This window comes from Cervus elaphus, chromosome 11, assembly GCF_910594005.1.
Source record: "Cervus elaphus chromosome 11, mCerEla1.1, whole genome shotgun sequence".
Classification (NCBI taxonomy): domain Eukaryota; kingdom Metazoa; phylum Chordata; class Mammalia; order Artiodactyla; family Cervidae; genus Cervus; species Cervus elaphus.
Genome location: NC_057825.1, coordinates 8,271,861 through 8,291,850, shown reverse-complemented (window position 1 = coordinate 8,291,850; position 19,990 = coordinate 8,271,861). Strand labels below are relative to the sequence as shown.

Sequence of the window (19,990 nt, the reverse complement as noted above, 5' to 3'; positions counted from 1 at the left end):
TAAGGTCGCCCCTAAGACTGTGGGGTGAAGAGGCCTGTGACTGAATCCTGAGAAACCTACACTCTCATTGCAGGAGAGAGGAGCATGAATATGAGAGAGAGAAGTAGGAGAATGGGTCATCCGGCATCTGAGAACGCACCCAGGGGTGGGGTGGGGGGGGATGTCACTGGCCAAATGTGGCAGGAGGTCAAGGAACATGCCTCTGATGTAAAGACTGGACATCACTGGTGGTCTGAGTGCAGCCCTCCGGGAAGGCTGCCAAGCACAGCAGGAGGAGAGGAAACAGGGGGCAGGGGTGGATACCCTTTGGGGAAGTTTAGTTGTGAAGAGGAGACGGGGAGAGACCTGGAGGGAGTTAACGGGTTGATGAAGGGTCCCTTATATGGAGCCTATAACACGTTCATTTAACACTGGAGGACCACGTTGCGAGGCAGAGGCTGTTCCCCTGAGAGGGATCATCAGAAAGCAGGCCCTTGCCACAGTGGTAGGAAAGGACAGGACCAAGTCCAGGAGGGCAGCTCCACCTGGACTGGAGGATGGGGAGGGGAACAGGTAAGCACAGGGCAGGTGTGCCTGCAGCTGGGCTCTTTCCTGATGAGGGGGGCGGGACACCTCTGCTAACTGGAGGAAGAATGGGCACCCAAGGAAGTGAGGGGTAGAGGCTCACACTGTGAACGGGAGAGCTGGCTGCCCAGAGAGGCACGGTGGGATTGCCAGGGGCTCGAGCTGAGGCCTGGACCAGTCAACCGGAACACAATGGAAACAGCCCTCCTCTGGCTCACAGCGGCCCTCTGCTCAGAGTCACACTAAGTTGGGCTGCTGGGTGCAAGACAGATGATGGGCTTGGGCTTTTAGGGGTCTGAGGGTCCTTAATATACCAGTGCCCACTGGCTGGGTTGGCACAGGGGAGGCGAGGTAGAGGCTGATGTGATGTCTGGCAGATGGCCATGCCTCCAGACTCCCTCGCTGTGAGCTGCACCAGGCCAGATCCACACCAGTCCTGGCCCCTGCTCTGTCCTCTGCCCAGCACGGGGATAATCCAGGAGGTACCCAAGGCACCCTCGTTGCACAAACCAGTGTCTCCTGACCTGATACCAATGCACAGGCCAGCTCCCAGCCCCTGGGCTCCTTGGGTCAGGGATGGCACTGAGACAAAGAAAACAGTGTTTATTGTTCAGTTCTCCCATCAGGCCAGCACTGAGGCTGCGGGGCTGGGCCTCCAGGAGAAGCAGTCAATCTGGGGAGCCCCCTGTGGCCAACCTAATGTACCCCGGGGCCCCTTAGAGGTCAAGGCCTCCCTCTAGGCTCTCCAGGTCCAGAAATCTTTGTGGGGTCTGGGGCTATGTCAGACCTGGGAAGGCTGCCTTTGTGGAGGAGCAGGACATGTGGGGAGAGGTCACGTGATGCCCCAGAACCTGCCAAGTCCAACACCATCATATGACAAGAAGGAAACTGAGGCAAGTGTAGAACCCAGTGGGAAAAATGATAGTGGTCTGAAGGGGAGGTGTGTGTGTATGTGGAGGGGGACCAGCATCTTCCAGGCCCTGAGTCAGAAGAGGGGTGAGATGGAGACTTCCAGGTACTTCTCCCTGGCTTCTGGAAGGAGGAGCAAGGGCACTGGTCAGCCAGGGGTGAGTCCTGACGGCTTCCATCACACAGGGGTGTCTGCAGGGCAATCAGGCTTGAGGGGGCCTCAGTGCCTGGATGGGTCCTGTGGGCACCCCCGTTGGGTCTGCCTGGAGAAGCAGCAGAGAAGGGGCCAGCAGCCTCATTCCTGCTGGGCCTTCACTGAGCCTTTTTGGTATCCTTCTGGTTCTTCAGCATCACGTAGGTGATGAATATACCTGGAATACACAGACCAGAAAAGGCAGGTAAGATCCTGGCTCAGGACTGCTGGGAGGCCAGGAAGTGAAGTGAAAGTGAAAAGTTGCTCAGTTGTATCCGACTCTTTGTGACCCCATGGGCTACACAGTCCATGGAATTCTTCAGGCCAGAATACTGGAGTGGGTACCCATTCCCTCCTCCAGGGGATTTTCCCAACCCAGGGATCGAACCCAGGTCTCCCACATTGCAGGCAGATTCTTTACCAGCTGGGCCACAAGGGAAGCCCGGGGAGGCCAGAGCAGGACCCAAGCATGGCAGTGAGCCACACAAGAGGCCAAGAAGCTACCTAACTGCCCTCCAGGCCATGCCCTGGAGGCCATTTCCCTAATCATTCATCAAGCCACACTTCTGCGTGCACTCATTCAACAAACATCAGCTGAGTGACTACCACACACAATTTGCTGAGTTTAGTGTTTCTGATTCTACAGGGAATAAGATCCACCCAACTATCTATCTACTCACCCGACCACCTGTCCATCTACCAAACCACTCACCCACTCAGCATCCATCATCCACCTACCCCATCATCCAGAGAGCTAATTATTGATTCATCCAAACCACTTTCTTGAGCACCAACTCAGTGCCACAGCTTGTGCTTGGGGTGAGGACATAGTAATGATAAAACCACAGTCCCTGCCCCTATAAGGCCCACACGCTAGACCCTGGGAGATAGAGAGATGCAGGAATCATGAATCAGGGTGACAAGGGGGTGAGAGGTGAGAGGTGTGAGCAGAGCAGTGGTGGTGGAGGGAGCAAGAAAGAGGGAGACATCCCATTAGATTCCAGTGAGCCTGAGGCATTGGGAAGACTGACTTACAGCCCTGAAGGATGAACAGGGAAACACCAGGACATGAGTTGGGGGGTAAGGAGCCTCAAGCAGATGTACAGTGAGTGATGAAGTGTAGCAGCATGTTCAGTATTGGGAGGGGGTCATGGGGTCCCCAAGACACCCTGTGCAGGGTTGGGGGAACTTACCCACAAACAGGAGCAGCAGGAGGCCGGCAGCCAGTGGGATAGCAATGGCATAGGCTCGGGGCAGGAAATACTTGTGGATGACATGCTGACTGTCGATGAATGGCTGGCATCAAAGGCAGAGCTCTAGTGAGTGTTCCTTGCTCTGCTCAGCTCCCCAAGTCCAAATAGCCCACCTCCTCCATCTCAGGGGTTGACCCCATCAAAGCACTGCATTTGCTTTTCTCTAAGATGATAGCACTCTGGGTGCCTTGGTTTGTTCCCTTCCTTCAGTTATCTAATGGTTGTGTACTGGGCACTTGACTGGTGCTTGCCCAAAGTTGGGGCTAGAGACCTGGTAGGACTTGCCCTCACAACTTGGCAAGGACAAAGGGGACATGAGGAATCCACGAGTGATTCCCAACCAGGACTCCAAGGTTTTCTTTACTAACATTTTTCTCCAAAGGATACCGACTTCTGCAAGATTTTGCCCTTCAAACAAACACTGCACTTTTAAAGCAGTAACCAAAAAAGATTTCCCACGGGGAAAAAAAAATGCTAAACACTCTGACAAAATCCACTGGGATTGTCATGCCCAAGCGCCCACAGGATAACCAGAAGGACTAGAACTCCCATCAAAAGCAAAGCAAATCAAGGACAGGACCTCGCAGTGGAGTGGTTAAGGATTCCACCCGGAGCCCTCCCCTAGAGCTTCTGCTTCCTCGCCTATAAAATAGGGGCACCTGTTACCATCTTCCTCACAGTGCTGTCCTGGAGCTTTCATGAGATATGCAGTGACAGCACCTAGCACAGTGCCCGCTAAAATGATGTGAGGAGTTGGCTTCAAGATCCAGGGATGGGAGGTGAGAGAGGGCGGGGAGGCACACATACCAAGAGAATTACCCAGGCGGTGTAATAAGTGAAGATGATCAGGCTAAGGGCGACGAGGCCGAGTCCCACCACCTGGTCTGTTCCCGTGGCCTGCAGAAAAGGGAAGATTCAACTGAGTGAGAGATCCTCCGTTTAGGAAGGAGTGGGGGTCGTTGCGGCCCGATCACGTCCATTTACTCAGCTGACACATGTGACGTGACTGACTAGGTATCTTTTCTAGGTCGGAAGAGAAAGTACCGGGCCAAAGTCTTATCACTCGTACGATGGGACGGCGGGAGAGCGATACCGGCTCCGAGTGCTCAAGCCCCAGCTCCCGAGCAGACCCAAGACCCCCACCTCCCAGACGCCCCCATTGCCGACACTCGGCCTCAAGCTCACCATTTCCCCAGCGCTTCAGGCACCGGAGACGCAAGCCCCATCCGGTTCCGGATCCGGGCCCTTCTGGCCTTGAGCCGCGGGGCACGCCGGGAGTCGTAGTCCTCAGGATGGTCCGGGACCTCGTCGCCGGAGACGGGCGGGCACCGCCTCCTCTTTGCATGTCGGGAAATGTAGTTTCTCGAGGACATTCTGTGACGCGTTCCGGAATCTCTCCGCAGTGAGACCGAGTTGAGGAACCGAGATAGGCTTGGCACTTGTGGGCTCGGTCCTGTCAAACTCGCCCGAGGAAAAAAAAAAAAAAGCCCATCTCTCAATATCTAAGAGTCCTAAAGCCAGAACAGGATGTGGGTGAATGGTCAGAAGTCCCGTGTTTCAGGTACGGAAAAGGAGGCTCAAGAGAGGGGCAAGAACTTTTCAGGAGATCACAGTCTGAGTCAGTGGTGTATAGCTGACTCCACCACCCGAGGGCGCTACTTCCTGGTCCCCAGGCCCGAACGTGTCTGTTGAGGGTAAGGTAAAGAAAAAGTTCAAGGACCCGCCTAGGGTGGGAGGAGAAAGAGGAGCCGGGGTCCCTTCCTCTGTGCTTCACAGCCCCAAGTGCCTCACCAGGAAGACGCTTGTCACTGCCTTTCTGTTTTTTAATTTTATTTATTTTTGGCCGCGCTGGGTCTTCGTCGCTGCGAGGGCTCTTCTCTAGTTGCCGTGCAGAGCCTTTTATTGCCGTGGCTTTTTCGTTGCAGAGCACGAGCTGTAGGGCATGCGGGCTTCAGTAGCTGCGGCTCACAGGCTCTATGAGCACAGGCTATACTTGAGACGCAGAGGGCTTAGCTGCTCCGCAGCATGTGGGGGCCTCCTGGATCAAGGATCCAACCTAGTCTCCTGCACTGGCAGGTGGATTCTTTACCAGTGAGCCACCAGGGAAGCCCCATCACTGCGTTTTAATTATCTGATTTACTTGTTGACCTGGCCCACTTGACTGTGAGCTCCCTGAGGAAAGGGTATGTATCCCTAGTGCCCAGAACGAGGCTTGGCACAACTGGGAGCTTTGAATCAGTCAACCAGCTTTAAGATTTTGGTGACTTCTGCAGTGCTATAGAGAATAGCATCTGGCAATGCCAGGCTCTCCCTGTGCTGTCTTCACTTGGAGGGGAGGGGGGCAGGGGCATGCAAAGATCGAGTCTGAACCAGGCGTGGCTTGCTCCTGCTGGCCGCATCTGTCTCTTTGGGTTGTCTGAGCCCATCGCAAAGCTGAGAGGAACATTTTCCCCCCATCATTTTATATATTGATTTTTCACTTAGCATGGAAAAAAACAAGTGAAAGTTGTGCTTAGTCATGTCTGACTCTTTGCAAGCTCATGGACTGGTTCCAGATAGTGAAAGAAGTAGGTCAAGACTGTATATTGTCACCCTGCTTATTTAACTTATATGCAGAGTACATCATGAGAAACGCTGGGCTGGATGAAGCACAAGCTGGAATCAAGATTGCTGGGAGAAATATCAATAACCTCAGATACGCAGATGACACCCACCACCCTTATGGCAGAAAACAAAGAACTAAAGAGCCTCTTGGTGAAAGTGAAAGAAGAGAGTGAAAAAGTTGGCTTAAAGCTCAACATTCAGAAAACTAAGATTATGGCATCTGGTCCCATCACTTCATGGCAAATAGATGGGGAAACAGTGGAAACTGACAGACTTTATTTTTTTGGGCTCCAAAATCACTGCAGATGGTCAATGCAGCCATGAAATTAAAAGACGCTTACTCCTTGGAAGGAAATTATGACCAACCTAGATAGCATATTAAAAAGCAGAGATCTTGTGATGAAAACTCCGTCCAGTTCTGCTACTGAAGGGAGAGAGATGAAAGCCTTTGGAAAAAAAAAAAAAAAGCAGAGACATTTTGCCAACAAAGTTCTGTCTAGTCAAAGCTATGGTTTTTCCATTAATCATGTATAGATGTGAGAGTTGGACTATAAAGAAAGCTGAGCACCGAAGAATTGATGCTTTTGAACTGTGGTGTTGGAGAAGACTCTTGAGAGTCCCTTGGACTGCAAGGAGATCCAACCAGTCCATCCTAAAGGAATTCAGTCCTGAATATTCAGTGGAAGGACTGATGCTGAAACTCCAATACATTGGCCACCTGATGTGAAGAGCTGACTCATTTGAGAAGACCCTGATGCTGGGAATGATTGAAGGCAGGAGGAGAGGGGATGACAGAAGATGAGACGGTTGGATGGCATCACCAACTCAATGGACATGAGTTTGAGTAAACTCCGGGAGTTGTTGATGGACAGGGAGGCCTGGCGTTTTGCAGTCCACGGGGTCGCAGAGTCGGACACAGCTGAGCAACTGAACTAAACTGAACTGGACTGTAGCTCACCAGGCTCCTCTGTCAATGGAATTCTCCAGGCAAGAATACTGCAATGGCTAGCCATTCGCTTCTCCAGAGGATCTTCCTGACCCAGGGATTGAACAGATTCTTACTGTCTGAGCCACCACTGAGCATTACTGTTTCAAAGGAGCAAACTTTTTTTGGACCTTACAGCCTATTCCTTCCCTCTCTGTCTCAGGAGAATTGGGGCTCAGCCAGGAGCCAACTCATCCCTCCCCAGGTGTGCACAGAACCGAGGAAGGGGCTGAGAATCAGTCTCCAGGGTTTTCTGGGGCATAAGCAGGCATCAGCGCTGAGAATGGGTGAAGATAATGCAGTGCTTGGGCTGGGACAAGGCCTGGTAGTCTGGTCCCTTCCAGCTTGTCCAGAGCCCTGAGGATTCCTGCCATTTCTGAGCTCATGAAAGGCCCAGGGTGACTTGCCTTTCCCAGAGCTTGGTGGCCATGCCAGCTCTTCAGGAACTTGAGTCAAGGGCAGGGAGTGAGGTGGTCCAAGCCTGGAGACAATGCTGGCCTGTGGCTTTAGGGAGGCTGGGAAAACTCTTAGCGTCCCTCGGGTGGGTCAAGAGCCCTCCTGTATACCCACCTCCTAATTTGATCCACAGCCCCATTTGCAGCTGCGAAAGCTGAGGCACAAGCAGTCATTGGTCCTCAGGCGTGCTTGTTAGAGGCCACCTGACCCTGGGGAGGTTTGAACTTGGGCTCTGAGGTCAGAGCTGCCACCTTGTAAGTGTGAGGTTGGCAAGAAACTGCCCTTCCTGGGCCTAAGTTTCCTCCCAACGAATGTGTAGTAGTAACAGTGATAATAATTGTAATGATTGCAGCCAGGACAACCAAGAACCCCGGCCACCGACGTCTCTCTCACCCCCAGAGTGTCATCTCCTACGTCTGGCTCCCTTCTGATGCCATCTGTGACCCGGGATTCAACTCAGTAAAACAAGCAAGAACCAACATGCCATAACAAAATCTGCAACATTTAATCCCCGCCCCCCCCAAACCAAGACACTGACACTAGGCTGATTTCCCCTTACAAGGTTATTTTCTACAACAGAAGCTGGGACAGACACAGCCCACTGAATCAGGGGGTGGTGATGGTAACATTCTGTTAGAAAGGAGGGGTGTTTAAAAAAAAAAACAAAAAGCCTCCCCTCCCCCCATCTCCCTGCTCATCTCCCGAAAGAGAGGAGACCATGGGCATTCTCCATCTTGGCGGATCATGCCATGTGGTCGGTTTGTGGGGTGACCAGAAAAAAAAAAAAAAAACAAGAAACAACCTAAAAATATTGTAGACCTTTCTTTTCTTTAAATCTCCTAGTAAAAACGTTAAACTGTCTTTCAAGAAGATTCCAAACTGGCATTGCATAGACCAATTCCTTTCCAAAAATATCTCTAATATATTCTATCTCTTTCTAAATATAGGATTTTTAGTCCAGAGCTGTGGGCACCTAATGGGAATTGACTGAGCTTGAGGGGACCAGAGGGTCGAAGAAAGGGCTCCCATGTGGGGATGAGGCTGGGGCTCCGGGGCTCCAGGCCTCCGGCTCCAGCCAGCATCGATTTGGTTGTGGCCGAATTCTGTCAGTCCAGTTACCCTGGCCCAGGGCCTGGCATGGGAGGGTGTGGCAGGCTCTGTCTCCTTCTGGGGTGACTGTCAAATTCAGACCTCGCCTAGGGTGGGGCTGGGGTTCCTGGTATGGGGAATTCTCCCCAACAGCACCAAAACCAGCTATCTTATGCCTGAAGCCCCCAGAATGTTGACTCAGACCCTAAAGACACCCTGAATACATCGCCTCACTGGGCTGAGGTCGTGCAGATACAGAAGGGAAGGACAGCGTTCCCCCATCTTCTGGGGGTCACTTCAACTGCAGACAGTGCGGCCAGCTCCCTTTTAAAGTGCCAGGTGTCTGTGGAGCAGGAAGGGACCTGCAGAGCTGACCAGAGCCTTCCCCAGCCAGAGCAAACGCTCCATCCTGCCTTGGCAGGCACCTTCTCACATTCATTTTCTAAAAGGGTTAGGGCGTTAAAAACAACAGAAATCCTAGAAATGCTCTGGTCCCAATGCCAGGAGGTTCCAAGACCAAGTCCAATTCTTGCCAGTGGGGCAGAAGGCAAGGACCCCTCCCAGCCTGGGAAGGGCACCCCCCACCCCCCACCCCAGATCCCCAGCCCTGCTGGGACCCAGCCAGCGGGTAGGGGGAGAACAGAAGCACCTCCCCTCGCCTGGGGGAGGAGGAAATACCAAACTGTGAACTCTTAAAAAAAGAAAATGAAAGGGAGGAAGGAAAGAAAAAGAAAAGAAAAAACAAACAATCAGGAAAGAAAAGGAAAAAGGTATGGGGCTACGCAAACACCAGCCTGCTGGGTTTATACAAAATGAGTGAAATTTAGAGTGTCGGGGGAGTCTGTCCAGGGACTGGCGGGCAGCCAGAACCCACCTTCAAGCAAGTAACAAGGACAAGGCCAGGGGAAAGTGCTGAGAGCAGAGGGTATAGCGAGGGGTAGGGGCGGGGGCAGGGCCAGACTGCTCCCCGCTGGGAAAACCCCCTTAATGGAACCCCCCCCCCACCCCGCCCTCTCCTTTGCCCAGAGAGGGCATGTCTTCAGAGGTTGGCTGAGGCTTTTCTGGCCAGGAAGCCAGCTCCGGGCCAGTCCAGCTACAGCCCATCTGCCTCTCCGCATCGGCCCCGGCCTGGGCCAGCTGAGCCTGAGGGGAGAGAAAGGGTGCTTGGCTTGGCAAACCCAGCCCAGCCGGGCTGCTGACCTCCAGGGCCTTGGGAGGCACCTTTCCTGGCTTCATTAACAGAAGCTAGCTGCCCAGGACCCAGCCCCGGGCAGAGGGGAACCGCTGCTCAGGCTCAGACCTTTCTCAGCAGGGGGCTCAGGCCTGAGCTGGAGCCAACTGGAGAGGGCAGGGAGGGGCAGGGGCAGTGCCACGTTCCAGCCGGGCTGCGAGGGCTGGGCTGCTGACCGCACGGCAGGCAGTGCCCAGGGATCCTTGGGAAGGGCTCAGTGGATGGGCAGGCGAGGGCCAGGGCGCTGTGCTGGAGACAAGCGTGTGCAAAGTGCAGGCTGCCGGGCAGCAGGAGAACATTCGCTGCAGGGGAGGTGGGGTCTCAATCCGGAGCACAGGTGAGGTTTGAGGTCTTGGTTTCCCGGAGGAGGCCGCCAGCAGGTCCCCCGGGACGCAGGGGAGGGACGGCTGAAGCACTAAGCAGTCAGAGGGCCACGGTGGCAGGATTCCGGGGGGTGGACTGCCCCTCCAAGGACAAGGGGGCAATGGAGTGAGGCCCTGCCAGGGCTGAGCCAGCGCTCCTGGAGTGAACAGGGACACAGGACAGAGGGCCCGCGGCCACCAGCCTCCCTGCATGTGCAGGAACTGCTGAATGTCCTCACCAAGGGCCCAGGTGGGTCTCAGAGGGGCAGCGCCCGCCATGGGTCTCTGCCCACCTGCTTCATGGGCCCATGTGTCCTGCCCTCTAGTGGTTCAGAGGAGAATATTCACAGTGGTGCCCGGGGCCCTGGCGGGCCATGAGCATCCCAGCATAGATGGGAGGTCAATGGAATGATGCTTTGGGGCTGGAGTGCATGGAGGAGGCACAGATGAGAGGCAGCATGGATGGTGATCCGAAGGCGAAGGTCCCCTGTGGAATGATGCGGGTCTGGACGCCCGTGAAGGCAGGGCCCTTCTCCAGCCGGGGCACCTGCTCCTCAATGGCTTTCAATCACGACTGGCTCATAGACCCCAGAGGAGACCCTGTGGGGAGAAAGAGGTCAGCTTGTCCTCCCTGATGGTCCTCTGGGCCAGCCCTGGGAGGTACTTCACAAGCACTGTTAACTGGCCCCATTTTGCAGAGAGAGAAACTGAGTCTCAGAGAAGTTGAGTCACCTGCCCAGGGTAACACAGATGTTAAGTACCTGAGCCTGTGGAATCACAGAGCTTGCACAGACCATGTCCAAGCCCCCCTGGGTTCCAGCAGCTCACATGCTGGGGTGTGCTGTGCCCATCCTCACAGCAATTCAGGCAGAGAGGATCTGCAGCAAGCCCACTTGACAGATAAAGAAACTGATGTTTAGAGGGATTATGGGGCTTGCTGAAAGTGCAGTAGAAGGTTGGGAAGCTTGATCAGCTTTTCCCACCGAGGCCAGGCCCACTGGCAGGGTTGTGGTCATTTGGGGTGCAGTATGCAGCTCAATCTCAGTTTCCTCATCCTCAGAGGGGGCTGGAGAGGGAAGTCACAAAGCCCCAAGAAGTGCCCTCTTTCCTTTCTGCCCACCCCACTAGGGGCAGCCTAGGCCACGCAAAGATGGCAGTTGCAACTTTGAGCCTCGGCCAGCAGGCGTCAGCCAAACAACACCAGAAGGCAGGTCTGAGGACCCAGTGTAGCCCAGCCAAGCCTCCTACTGCTCTGGCCCTAGATGTTAAATGGGCACTTTCCCATCTGGCCCACAAGAACCAGGAGTAAAGGCTTCAGCACAGCCCTGCAGGTGGTAAGTTCCTCCACTCATTCATTCAATGAGCCAGGCACACAGACCAGCATACTGTAAATGAATGATTTCGAGGATACTCTATATACTGGCAGAGTTCAAGCCACAAGTTTGGCCCTCACATCTGCTTGCCTCTGAACATCATGAAGCAGAAATCTATGTTGCTCACTGCCATACTCCCAGCACCTAGCTCAGAACTGTGGATCGGAGCTGGTGCGCAGAAACTATTTGTTTAACAGATACATGAGTCGTCATCATCATTTTTTAGGAGCTCCCAGGCCCAAGAGGAAGGAAAAGAAAAGTGGGATCTTAAATAAAGATACATGAAGCCCCTGCTGTGTGGCAAGCCCTGTGCCAGGCATTTTCCAAGGTTCCTCAGAACCCTCCCAAACCAACCCTGGGGCATTTGTCCCAGGTTTCTGGGTGAGATGGTGTGATCCACATCATTTGACAGATGGAGAAACCGAGGCTCAGACAGATATGACTGGCCCGAAGTCACACGAACAAGAGCTGGCATTCAAAGCCAGGTCAGTGGGATGCAGAAGCCATACGCTCTCACCACGGGGACCCAGAGCCACCCTTGTCACCCACCCAGAACCTTCCCCCCGACCTACCTGTTGGCCAGCTGGATACCACTCAGGGTGGTGGTGCCATCGCGGCTCACGAACAGCCGGAGGTTGCTGTCTGTGGGAACACCGGGGAAGATGGAAGCTGAATGGGGCAGCGAAGCCAGGGAGCCCCCAGGCACTGTCCCCCTGTCACTGCTGGCTGCCCACCCCGGCACCAACCCCTGCACCCCACCTGCACTGGCAGCTCACCCTCAGTATTGCTCCCTTCCGTGAAGTCCTGGCTCTGCATGATCTTCTCTACGATGTCATCAGCGTCAATGCGCGTGTCATCCACCCAGGTCGGGTGGCTCTCCACCGAGTCCTTCTTCCTCCTGGGGTGGGGCGGGAGTCAGGAAAGTCACACGACCATAGGACCCAGTCCCCCTCCACCGCACTCAGGACCCTCCGAGTGCACTTGGAAGCAGGTCCAGACATGTTCATTGAACCGTCACATCAACTCTACCGTGCGGATGCTGCTGTGACCTGGTTTTAGAGAGGAGGCCGCAGAGGCCCTGGGAGGTTAAGTGCCAGCCTCTGAGAGGCCGCAGAGCGCGGAAGCAGGCGGGCCCCAGGGTACGCTAGACCACCCGCACCATCCGCCCACTGAGCATGCGCGCCAGGCCTGGTGCGGCCAGCACGGAGCCTCAGCTGGTTCGACGGCCACGCACCCAAGGCCGCCCAGCCAGCGGGGCCCAGCTGCCCCGGTGTTACAGGGGGAGGAGAGGTTCCGAGAGCCACCAGAGGGCGCTGCTCTCCAGCAGCACTTGCGGTGAGGCTTACCGGAACGAGCGCTCCGACAGATGCGGGGGCCGGGGCGGCCGCGGCGGCTTCTCGGGGGGCCGGTGCTCGCGCTCGCTGCCTTCGGGCCCCTCCACGGCCATGCTGAGGCCGCCCGAGGCGCTGCTGCTGGTGGACGTGTTCCGGCGGTGCGTCAGATCCGAGAGGCTCGAGGAGCGCGAGTGCTCTGTGCTGTAGCCTGCTGGGCGGTGGGGTGCAGGTCATGACGCGGGGGGTCGGGGAGGCTGGGAGGCCAAGGGCATGGGGAGGGCGGGCGGGCGGGCACTCACCCGAGATCTTGGACTGCTGGCTGGCGTAACTGGAGTTGCGGGAGTGGCCGGAATGGAACACCTCCTCGGGGCTGGACAGGTTCTGGTCTGGCTCCTCCGGAACCCCTGGAGGCCGGGAGGGGCAGGGGTGACCAGTATGCTCGCTTCTCACTAGTCCTCTCACTGAATGTGGCGGGGTGGGGGGCGGGGCACACTATGTATTTCCACTTAAGAGATGGAAAAACCGAGGTTCGGGGGGGCAGCAACCTGTCCTGAGCTACAGGTCAGCACTCTAACCCAGGATCATTCCTTCATTCCACAAATATTGGGGGGGGGGGTGCTCTACTGGGTGCTGGGGGACAGGAGACAGGGTGTCACAGGCACCCAGTAGTGGGAAGGAAGAACGTAGGACAAAAATGACCCATAATTAACCATAACTGGCCAATGGCCCACAGCAGGGAGCATATGAAGGGAGGGCGGGTCTGAAATCCAGTCTGAAATCAGGGAAGGCTTCTCTGAGGAGGTGGCCTTAATGAAAGACCTTCAGGATGTCTGGCAGGGAGCAGGCTAGGTAAGGCATCAGAGAAAAGGCCTTCCAGACCCAGGGAACAGCATAAGCAAAGGCCCTGAGGCTTCAATGAGCTGGGGTCTGTGTAGCTGGAGTGGAGTAAATAAGGGTGTGGAACACACTTTGAGGCACTGGCAGCAAGAGATACAGGGAACCAAGCAGGGTCTGCCCAGGGCTCAGAGAGCACCCACCCACCCACCGGTCCTTCTGGTCTACCCAGGAAGCAAAGACTCTTCCATCCTCTTCAGACATGAGCACACCCAGGTCATAGCCTGGACCGTAGGCCTGTCTGTGTCCCCACCCAAAGCCACAAGGCTTTTCAAGTCCCGGCAGGTTCTCTGCCTCTGAGGGGCTGCAGGGAGAGAGAGGCTTGTGGGGCTCAAATTCCCACCCAACGTGGGAGAAGCATCTCTTTTCTTACACAAAAAGCACCACATGTGCTGGGGTGCCCTGGTCCCCAGATTGCTCCTCTGGGGACCCCACCCTGAAGCTGGAGAGAGCAGTGTAACTGGGAAGCCCCCATTCCTGCATGCAGCCCCCAGGCTGAGGCAGGGAGAAGCCCAGCTTTCCGCTCTGGGCCCCACCTGGCTGGTGTGCAGGAAAAATGGGAGGGCAGGAAAGCTGGCCCTCGGGGTCAGAGGGTCCCTCTCAGCTCCCAGCCCTGGGGGCAGACTCAACCCAGCAAACAGGATCTGAGGCCTCGTGCCCTCACTGTTCTTGTGGCACAGGTTAGGGCCACCATGTGCCACCCTGCTTACCGATCAGCTTGGGGGTTGTCCACCTCCCAGCTCTGAGCTCACCCCCAGGGACGGGGTGCAGGTACCAAGGCTCATGCTTTGTTGGGGGAGGGCCTACTCCACCCCTTACAGCACTGGGCTCCTTTCCTGGTAGTACCTCCCCCTCTTAACTGCCACACCCACTCCTCTGGGGAGTCAGGCTCATTTGCATTTTTTGTAACATTAGTAATAATGATAATTCAATGGAAACATGCTGGGAAATAGAACGACCCAGGTGCCAGGAAAGGCACATGCATTTACTCAGTTCCTCCCCAGAGCAACCCAGATGTGGTTACTACTGCTGATCCCACTTTGCAGAGGATGATGCTGAGACCTGAGAGGTAAAACGGCCGGTCAGGGTCACAAAGCAAGGAGCAGAACAAGAGCTCCTAGCATGTCCCTCTGCCAGGAACATGGCACAATACACCCCAGATTCAGCTCAAATGACATCCCTTCAGGGAGCTTTCCCTGGTTGTCCCCAGGCGGATACCTTCTATATCTCTCTTCCAGTTCTCGTCACAGTTCTAGGCGGACAAGCATTTGATATATTTATTGTTCATTGACCCCTGTCTCTCCTGCTCAACAGGGAGAGCCACGAGGCCAGCAACCTGATCCATCTCAGTCCAAGGCGCTGCTGTGATTCTGGGGCCAGGCAGAGCCCGGATCATGGGAGGGGCGCAGATGCCCACCCAACGGACCAAGGATGGGTGAACACCACCCCACTGGCTTTCTCTGCTCAGCAAGGGTCCCCCCTTGGGACCTAGGGACTGAGGGAGGTGAAAGCCTTAGTCCCAGGAGGAGTGCGGAGGGCAGGTGGGGAACGGTACCTGAGCTGAGGATGGTGGGCCGGGCCTTGGGGGGCCGGGACCCCGTCAGAGAGTTGCTGCTGCTGCCACCACGGCTGGTCCCGCCACCCTTACACGTCAGCTGCAGGGAGGAATCCTGGCCTGGAATGGAGATGGACTTGGCAGTGGACGGCGGCCTAGGGAAAACGGAGAGGGGTGTGACTGGGGTGCCCTAGCTTGGGGTCAGGAGAAGACAGGGGACCCCATGAGCCTGGAGGAGGGAAGAGTCCCTGCCCCGCCCCCCACAATGTCCAGGACAGAGCCCCCACCCCTCAGCTGGCCTGCACCAGCACTCACGTCTTGAAGCAGGGGTCTCCCGAGAGCAGGAACATTCCAATAGTGACCTGTGCAAAAGCCGGGGAGATCAGCCACGCCCCATCCAACCCCACCAGCTCCCCCACAGGTGCCTGGCCCCCCCTGATCTGGCTTCAGATGAGCTTGGACTCTGATCCCATCTCTGTCCCTTGCTGGCCCTGGTGACACCATCAAACTTCACTGAAGTTTCCTTGTGCAGAGGACAAAACTGATCCTAACGCCTGCCTCATGGGATGGCAGAGAGGATGCCTGGGGCACCTGGCATGGAGTGAGTGAGGAGTGAAAGTCGGCTACTGTCATTTCAGAATGACGACTAGACTGTGGAACCCTCAAGGGTGGGGCTGCAGACACTCTCCATCCTCACGGCCCCCAGAAAGGGCGAGGCAGGTGGGAGGGCAGCTCTTGATGCCTACCCGGTGGGGAGGGGAGGGGCCCACCCCGCCTGACACGGTGTGAGGGTTCAGAGGCCAAAACAGAGGGCACGGGTGTGTGAAAGTTTGTTGAATAAAGCAAAGCAAGAAGTCATTAGAAACATTTAACATCCACTTGGGCAAAGAGTTCAGCAATGGTTCAAACAAGGCAAGATCTGGGTCCCCGAATTGGGGCTAGGATGAAGTGACAGGTGATGGGGTGAGAAGGAGAATCCCAGGGATACCTCCCACAAAACCGGTGCCTGCTGGGGTGAGGCTGAGATTTTTAATGGGTTATTTCATTTGGCTGTGATAGCAACCTGCCACGTACGTGGTGGCCCCCGGCTGCAGACACAGGAACTGAGACTCAGACTCAGGGGAAATAAATGACTGTCTAAGGTCCTGCAGACAGGACGTGGGGGAGCTGGCCTTGGACCCGAGGCCCCCTTGATCTGGTCTGAGGATGCACTGAGGCCCTGGCTCTCCCAAGAGCTAGCCTGGACCTTTCCAGGGGCCTCTGGCTTCTTCTGCAAAAGGTCCAGGAGGCCCTAGCACCTCCTGCCCAGCTCTGCCGGACACAGCACGCTCCCGCTGGGTCAGCTCTCGGGGCTGTGGTTAGGACAAGACTGTTTTCTCAGCCAGGTGGAAGGGTGTGGAGTAGAGGAAGAGAGGTGCGCTGGCAGTGGACGCCCCGATATCTCTGTCCTCAGAGGTTCAGGAGGCAGCTGCCTGGGTCTGCCGGGTCCTGGGACAGCAGGTCCGTCCACACCCCGGTGCTGGAGCTCAGGTGGCCTTGCGTCATGTGGGCCAGTGGTTAGGAGCTGGGCTGCAGGGTCAGGTGCCAGCTTTGCTGTGCCTTCGGGTAGATGATCAAACCGCTGTGCCTGAGCCCCTCCTGTGCAAAACTGGGGCCAGGAAGAGACACCACTCCCTGCCAGGCTGTGGTCGGGCACCACGAGATAAGGGGCGCTGGTCTCACCACCAGAGACTGTTGGGGTCCACCCCCTGAGCTCTGATTATGGTGGGTGAAACAGGCCAGTGGCCGAGTCAGGCCTCCTAGGCGGGTTTCCTGACCCCAGGGCCCAGGTCTTTCCAGCGTCTCTTCCTGTCCGTCTGGGGTGAGAACCTGTGTTCTTCGCAGCTCCCCGGGGGCCTCTGACAGGGAGGTGGCCCGCCCCCGCCCCGGCCCCTGGGCGGGAGGGGCGGACGAGGCCCAGAGCCCCCAGTACCTTGAGGATGGAGTTGTCCTGTCGGGTGTTCTTCGTGTCGTAGCCCTCCAGCAGGCAGCAGCGCACCGTGGAGCCCGACCCTGCAAACTCCGCCAGGTTCAGGTCGGTGAAGCCCAGCTGCGCGGGGACAGAGGAGAGGGCGGGAGGCTGAGGGGAGTGTGGGTGCAGGGCTGGTGGCCCAGAGGTGAGCTGGGCCGGGGGCGGGGGGGCCGGAGCCCCGGGCCCGCCCCGGAGCCCCGACGGGCTATTGCATAACCGGCACCCAAGGACACAGGCCCCGGCTGGCGGCTCCGTGTGGCAAAGCCAGGAGCTCACATCCCCGGGCTGCACAAAGCACCCTTTGTGCCGCGTCCCGGCATGCACTGGGGCAGCGCCCGAGATGAAAGGACATTGTTGTCTGCGACACAGACGCACTGTTCCCGGGGGAACAAGGCCGTGCTGTGGGAGCCCCCAGGCCAGCGGGCAGGAGGGGAGGCCAGGCCCGTGGGAACTTGGCGCTGGGGTGGGTGGGTGGATGGGTGGGGGGCACTCTGCTGGGCGGGCAGGAGACCTTGGTGGGGGCAGGAGCCAGGGGCTGGTGGGAACCCCGAGCCATCACGGGATGCAGAAGGGAGCCCGGGGTAGGGAGGGAAGTGAGAAAGTGGAAGAACAGGGTGGATGAGCTGAGAAGGCCTCCTGGGCGGAAGGCATGTCTGCCAGACCTGGAGGTTGGGGTGCGGGGGGTGGGTGCTGGGCTTAGGGACCTGGAGGACAAATCAGGCTAAGCGGGGACTTTCATTGAGCACCTGTTGCATGCAAGTCTCTACTGCAGAGTGTAGGGCGCATGCTTCAGACCCAGAAATTAAGGTTCAGAGCGGGCAAGTGACCTGCTCAGGGTCTCACACACCTTAGCCAGCAGAGCCAGGACTGAAATGAGGCCTGATCAGTGTCAGATCTCACCACCTTTCTGGGCCTCAGCTTCTTCCTCTGATTAAGGGAACCAGAGCCTGTGGTGGGGCTTCCCAGGTGGTCCAGTGGTAAAAACCCACCTTTCAATGCAGGAGACCTTAAGAGACATGGGTTCAATCCCTGGGTGGGGAGGATCCCCTGGAGGAGGGCATGGCAACCCACTCCAGTATTCTTGCCTGGAGAATCCCATGGACAGAGGAGGCTGGTGGGCTACAGTCTGTGGGGCTACAAAGAGTTGGACACGACTGAGGCGACTCAGCACGCACACACGAGCCTGTGACAGGAGGGACGGGCCTGGGAGGTCTCACAGGTGACACAGCAGGTTTGTGGGAGGAGGGGGAGGGAGGTGGGTGCTGCCGCTGTTTGCTGGCCATTTCTTCCCTGGCTGTCCTTCACCCACGTGCATCAACAGGAGGAGAAGTCTCCACTCTAAGAGCACCTTCCGCAGCCTGGTTCTAGCCACCCTGCCCTCTGCTTCTGGGCAGGGTGTCGGTGCCCGGGACAGGGCGCAGGGCACGGCCGTGTCCACTGAACTTCCTGAGCTCTGGTTAGTGAGAAGGGACCCACCCCGCTTATCGCCTGCCTCAGGCTCCCCACGCAGGGTGAGGTGAGACAAAAACATGTCCCCTCTGGACTGACTGAGCCCACCTCCCTGCTGCTGGGCACCTCCCCGGGCCCCAGAGGGTGGGCAAGAGTCCCCACGAGAAGCGGGGCACAGGGCAGAGCAGGCTGACTCAAAGCCAGAGGTAACCCTTCCAGAGCCATCTTCCCCCACCTTCCCCAGTGGAAAAGGCTTTAAACAGGAAGGTCTGAAATGTCTGTGGGCGAGGGGAAACCTGCCCACCACACAAACGTGCAGCTGCTAGGGTGACTGAGCCCCCTTCACCCAGCCAGACGAGGGGACCCTCCACTGTTAGAAAGCAAAAGGAAACTTGTGATGACACAAAAACATGCCCGTGCTGTATTGGGTAGTTAAAAAAAAACACAAAACAGGTTTCAGAATCTGTAGGACAAGTCCCTCTTGTGAATTTAAAAATCCTATCACTTGCGTGTGCTTAGGTACCATGGGGGCTCCTCGTCTGATCCTCTAAACTACATGCACATGTTTTATTCACTGCTCTGATTGAAATAGTTCATGCATTTTTCTTCTTCTTTTCTAAAGTATTTATTTATTTATTTGGCTTTACTGGGTTAGATGAGGCATGTGGGATCCAGTTCCCTGACTAGGGATCGAACCTGGGCCCCTTGCATTGGGAGTGTGGAGTCTTAGCCACTGGACCATCAGGGAGGTCCCCCGCTTCATACATTTTTGTTTTCTTAAGAGGTCTGGAAGGGTGTGAGGAGGAGGCCGAGGGAGGCGCAAGGTGGGAAGCCCTCTACAATCTGTGCTGTAATAAGCATCTTCCGCCTTTACATTAAATGCAGAGGCTATCAATAAAGATAATCTCCAAAAAATAATACATCTCATAGAGGGCAGGGCATCTTCTGTTTGGGTAAGAGAGGTGGCTGGAGGTTCTTCTTAGAGCTTCTCTCATGCCTGTCCCATCCCGTCCCACCCCGCCGCCCCTTCACCTGGCCTGGCTTACCTTGGAATAAGCCTTCCCGCCTTTCAGCTCCTGCAAGGGAAACAGACACAGCGATCAGGATGGCTAGGGAGTCCCAGCGACCTCATGGGTCTTCCCAATCCTCTCCGCCCCGCTCCCCATCTGACCCCCAGAGGAGAAGGACAGGAAATGAGGGAGCCTGACTCAGTGGATGGGCCGGGAGCCACCAGCCTGGTGGTCCTGGCAGCCCCCCGCCAGCCTCACCTTGCGCACTGACACTCGGAAGACACAGGGGTCGAGCAGGCCGGTGGCCGGGTTGGCGCTCATCTTACACACGAAGGTGAATCTCTTCCGCCACCGCACGCAGTTCTCCTGCACCTCCTCCCTGCGGGCACAAGGGGAGGGGGGGTCCACGTTCAGGGAGGTGAGGGCCCTGCCCACATGCGGGGATGGGCAGGGGGAGCTCTCACTTCTCACTTTGTATCACAAAGTGACTGCAGCTTCATAACAAGAATCTGCTTGTGGAAGTGTGATAAAAACAACAAAAACAAGATAAAAAATGAAAAAAAAAAAACAAAAAACCACAAGGCGAGCGAGGGTGAGAGCAGGCCGGCGGAGGGGAGGGCGGGGGGCAGCCGTGTTTCCAGCACTGCCTGCCCGCCAGCCCCCACCTTGTTCTGGGGCCTCCGACAGCTCCTTCAGCTGCCATGTCCCCCCTCCCGCT

General features: G+C 56.5%; 2 protein-coding genes and 1 non-coding gene across 5 annotated transcripts in view; 1 reads left to right on the top strand and 2 right to left on the bottom strand.

Annotated features, from left to right (window-relative positions):
• Positions 1–1,152: 1,152 nt before the first annotated feature.
• On the bottom strand, positions 1,153–4,243 carry DPM2 (dolichyl-phosphate mannosyltransferase subunit 2, regulatory). The gene is made up of 4 exons (XM_043917124.1): positions 4,105–4,243; positions 3,727–3,816; positions 2,860–2,962; positions 1,153–1,844 (listed from the first exon to the last, which is right to left on the bottom strand). Exons 1-4 carry the CDS (start codon positions 4,105–4,107, stop codon positions 1,786–1,788), a joined length of 255 nt encoding a protein of 84 aa, XP_043773059.1. The 5' UTR covers positions 4,108–4,243; the 3' UTR covers positions 1,153–1,785.
• A 1,672-nt stretch (positions 4,244–5,915) lies between these two features.
• Positions 5,916–5,984, top strand: LOC122704156. The gene has a single exon (XR_006343773.1). It is a non-coding gene; the product is annotated as a small nucleolar RNA SNORD38 (small nucleolar RNA).
• A 1,461-nt stretch (positions 5,985–7,445) lies between these two features.
• FAM102A (family with sequence similarity 102 member A) overlaps positions 7,446–19,990 on the bottom strand; it is a 34,969-nt gene continuing 22,424 nt past the window's right edge. For 2 of the 3 annotated variants that reach the window (XM_043916763.1, XM_043916765.1), the window contains exons 2-11: positions 19,531–19,651; positions 19,309–19,338; positions 16,775–16,891; positions 15,118–15,164; positions 14,803–14,957; positions 12,653–12,757; positions 12,366–12,564; positions 11,796–11,917; positions 11,592–11,661; positions 7,446–10,246 (exon numbers count right to left, since the gene is read on the bottom strand). In XM_043916763.1, coding sequence (XP_043772698.1) covers positions 10,201–10,246; positions 11,592–11,661; positions 11,796–11,917; positions 12,366–12,564; positions 12,653–12,757; positions 14,803–14,957; positions 15,118–15,164; positions 16,775–16,891; positions 19,309–19,338; positions 19,531–19,651 — 1,012 coding nt within the window. In that variant the 3' untranslated portion in view covers positions 7,446–10,200. The remainder of the gene's footprint in view (positions 10,247–11,591; positions 11,662–11,795; positions 11,918–12,365; positions 12,565–12,652; positions 12,758–14,802; positions 14,958–15,117; positions 15,165–16,774; positions 16,892–19,308; positions 19,339–19,530; positions 19,652–19,990) is intronic. The other variant, XM_043916764.1, reaches the window with a different exon arrangement.

Coding starts and splice junctions, on each gene's coding strand:
- DPM2 (XM_043917124.1), bottom strand. Junction 2,963..3,726: donor CCGCCTGGGTAATTCTCTTG/GTATGTGTGCCT, acceptor CTTTGATGCCAG/CCATTCATCGACAGTCAGCA. Junction 1,845..2,859: donor CCTGCTGCTCCTGTTTGTGG/GTAAGTTCCCCC, acceptor TGTGTATTCCAG/GTATATTCATCACCTACGTG.